The sequence below is a fragment of the Acyrthosiphon pisum genome, chromosome X (genome assembly GCF_005508785.2).
Source record: "Acyrthosiphon pisum isolate AL4f chromosome X, pea_aphid_22Mar2018_4r6ur, whole genome shotgun sequence".
In the NCBI taxonomy this organism is placed as follows: domain Eukaryota; kingdom Metazoa; phylum Arthropoda; class Insecta; order Hemiptera; family Aphididae; genus Acyrthosiphon; species Acyrthosiphon pisum.
In genome coordinates this window covers 123,252,316-123,254,981 of record NC_042493.1, presented here as the reverse complement: position 1 = coordinate 123,254,981, position 2,666 = coordinate 123,252,316, and the positions used below count along the sequence as shown (strand labels likewise).

General features: G+C 38.3%; 1 protein-coding gene across 1 annotated transcript; it reads right to left on the bottom strand.

Moving 5' to 3' along the window:
• Positions 1 to 662: 662 nt before the first annotated feature.
• LOC115033243 (zinc finger protein 271-like) lies at positions 663 to 1,868 on the bottom strand. The gene has a single exon (XM_029485485.1). The coding sequence runs from the start codon at positions 1,866 to 1,868 to the stop codon at positions 663 to 665; it is 1,206 nt and encodes a 401-aa protein (XP_029341345.1).
• Positions 1,869 to 2,666: the final 798 nt, after the last annotated feature.

Here is a 2,666-nt window from a genome sequence, read left to right as displayed (position 1 = left end):
TATCAAATTATAAAATATAATTTATAAATGTATTTTTTTAAATTATTATTATAAATTATTCAACGAATATTTATACACACATACACAACGACAAATAATATAATCTATATATATATTAGGATCTAACTTGATACTATCTGTTAATCAGTTAATAGTTATATAGCTCATACAAATACTAAAACTGGAACAAATTGATTTAAAAAAAAAAATATAGGTACCTACTGATTGTAAAAATCACTGAATTGATGTAACGCTATTGATTGTATTTGAAATAACAATATTATAATATTATATTGATTCGTTCAAATTGGGGAACCATCCGGTGTAATGGGCTCCCAAATATTTTTAATTTGACGCTATGTTTGAAGTCTAAAATAAACGATATATAAATTCAATGTTTTAAATAGAAAATTGAAAACCCCGTTGTATTTTAAACATTGAAGACCATACGAAATGTAGTATTTATTTAAACATAATAATATGAAAAATTAGCAATTTATTTAGTAAAGAAACAACTATATACTTGATAAAATTAACACATTGACCATAATAGGTAATATGTTATCAAAATTTCTCTTATTTTAATACGGTCATTGGATCATAGATCTTTGATACTTCCGATCAGTGTGCCACCATGTGCGTACGCTTGTGTCGATGTCCTGTCAAATTGGAAGTTGTAGAGAACGACATGTCGCATATACATCGCACGCGTACGGTTTTTCTCCAGTGTGCGTGCGTCGATGTTTCGTAAAATTGCCACTTGTAGAGAACGACTTTTCACATACATCACACGGGAACGGTTTTTCTCCAGTGTGTGTGCGTCGATGTGTTGTCAAATGGCCACTTGTAGAGAACGACTTTTCGCATACATCACACGGGAACGGGTTTTCTCCAGTGTGTGTGCGTCGATGTAATGTCAAACCGCTACTTGTAGAGAACGACTTCTCGCAAACATCACACGGGAACGGTTTTTCTCCAGTGTGTGTGCGTCGATGTGTTGTCAAATGGCCACTTGTAGAGAACGACTTTTCGCATACATCACACGGGAACGGTTTTTCTCCAGTGTGCGTGCGTCGATGTTTCGTAAAATTGCCACTTGTAGAGAACGACTTTTCACATACATCACACGGGAACGGTTTTTCTCCAGTGTGTGTGCGTCGATGTGTTGTCAAACTGCCACTTTCAGAGAACGACTTCTCGCAAACATCGCATGCGTACGGTTTTTCTCCAGTATGTTTGCGTCGATGTGTTGTCAAATAGCCACTTGTAGAGAACGACTTTTCGCATACATCACACGGGAACGGTTTTTCTCCAGTGTGTGTGCGTCGATGTAATGTCAAACCGCTACTTGTAGAGAACGACTTCTCGCAAACATCACACGTGAATGGTTTGTCTCCAGTATGTGTGCGTCGATGTGTTGTCAAATTGCAACTTTCAGAGAACGACATCTCGCAAACATCGCATGCGTACGGTTTTTCTCCAGTATGTTTGCGTCGATGTGTTGTCAAATGGCCACTTGTAGAGAACGACTTTTCGCATACATCACACGGGAACGGTTTTTCTCCAGTGTGTGTGCGTCGATGTAATGTCAAACCGCTACTTGTAGAGAACGACTTCTCGCAAACATCACACGGGAACGGTTTTTCTCCAGTGTGTGTGCGTCGATGTGTTGTCAAATGGCCACTTGTAGAGAACGACTTTTCGCATACATCACACGGGAACGGTTTTTCTCCAGTGTGCGTGCGTCGATGTTTCGTAAAATTGCCACTTGTAGAGAACGACTTTTCACATACATCACACGGGAACGGTTTTTCTCCAGTGTGTGTGCGTCGATGTGTTGTCAAACTGCCACTTTCAGAGAACGACATCTCGCAAACATCGCATGCGTACGGTTTTTCTCCAGTATGTTTGCGTCGATGTGTTGTCAAATGGCCACTTGTAGAGAACGACTTTTCGCATACATCACACGGGAACGGTTTTTCTCCAGTGTGTGTGCGTCGATGTAATGTCAAACCGCTACTTGTAGAGAACGACTTCTCGCAAACATCACACGGGAATGGTTTGTCTCCAGTATGTGTGCGTCGATGTGTTGTCAAATTGCCACTTACAGAGAACGACATTTCGCATACATCGCACGCGTTCGGTTTTTCTCCAGTGTGCGTCCACTTGTGTCTCGTCAAATTACTACTTTGGCTGAACGACTTGTCGCAGACATCACAGTGATAAAGTTTCTTCTCCATTTTTCCACTGGTGTGTCGTCAGTTTATATCTATTAAAAAATGGTTCATTTAACATAATATGTAATAATGTTTTACACAATTATTTGGTTACTGTACTATTCTGTTTACGATCAATTAGAATTTATTGACTTCACCATATTTTTAAACCAGTACTTGTAGTATTGGTTTTTAAGCTTTAAATTGAGTACTTATAATTTGTTATTATACTTAATATTGTAATTATATTCTCACACATCTAACAAACAAACTACCTAATAAATAATAGCTAAACTGTTGCGTGTAGAAATCGGACATTCCCAATAAAACTATTGTCACCGATAAAAATGGGCTATACGTATGATAAGACCACGAATTAAAAAATTGGAACATTCTGTCTACAGTAGAGCGTTGGGCGTTCTTATACGCTGTCAGAGAAAAGGAATGGTA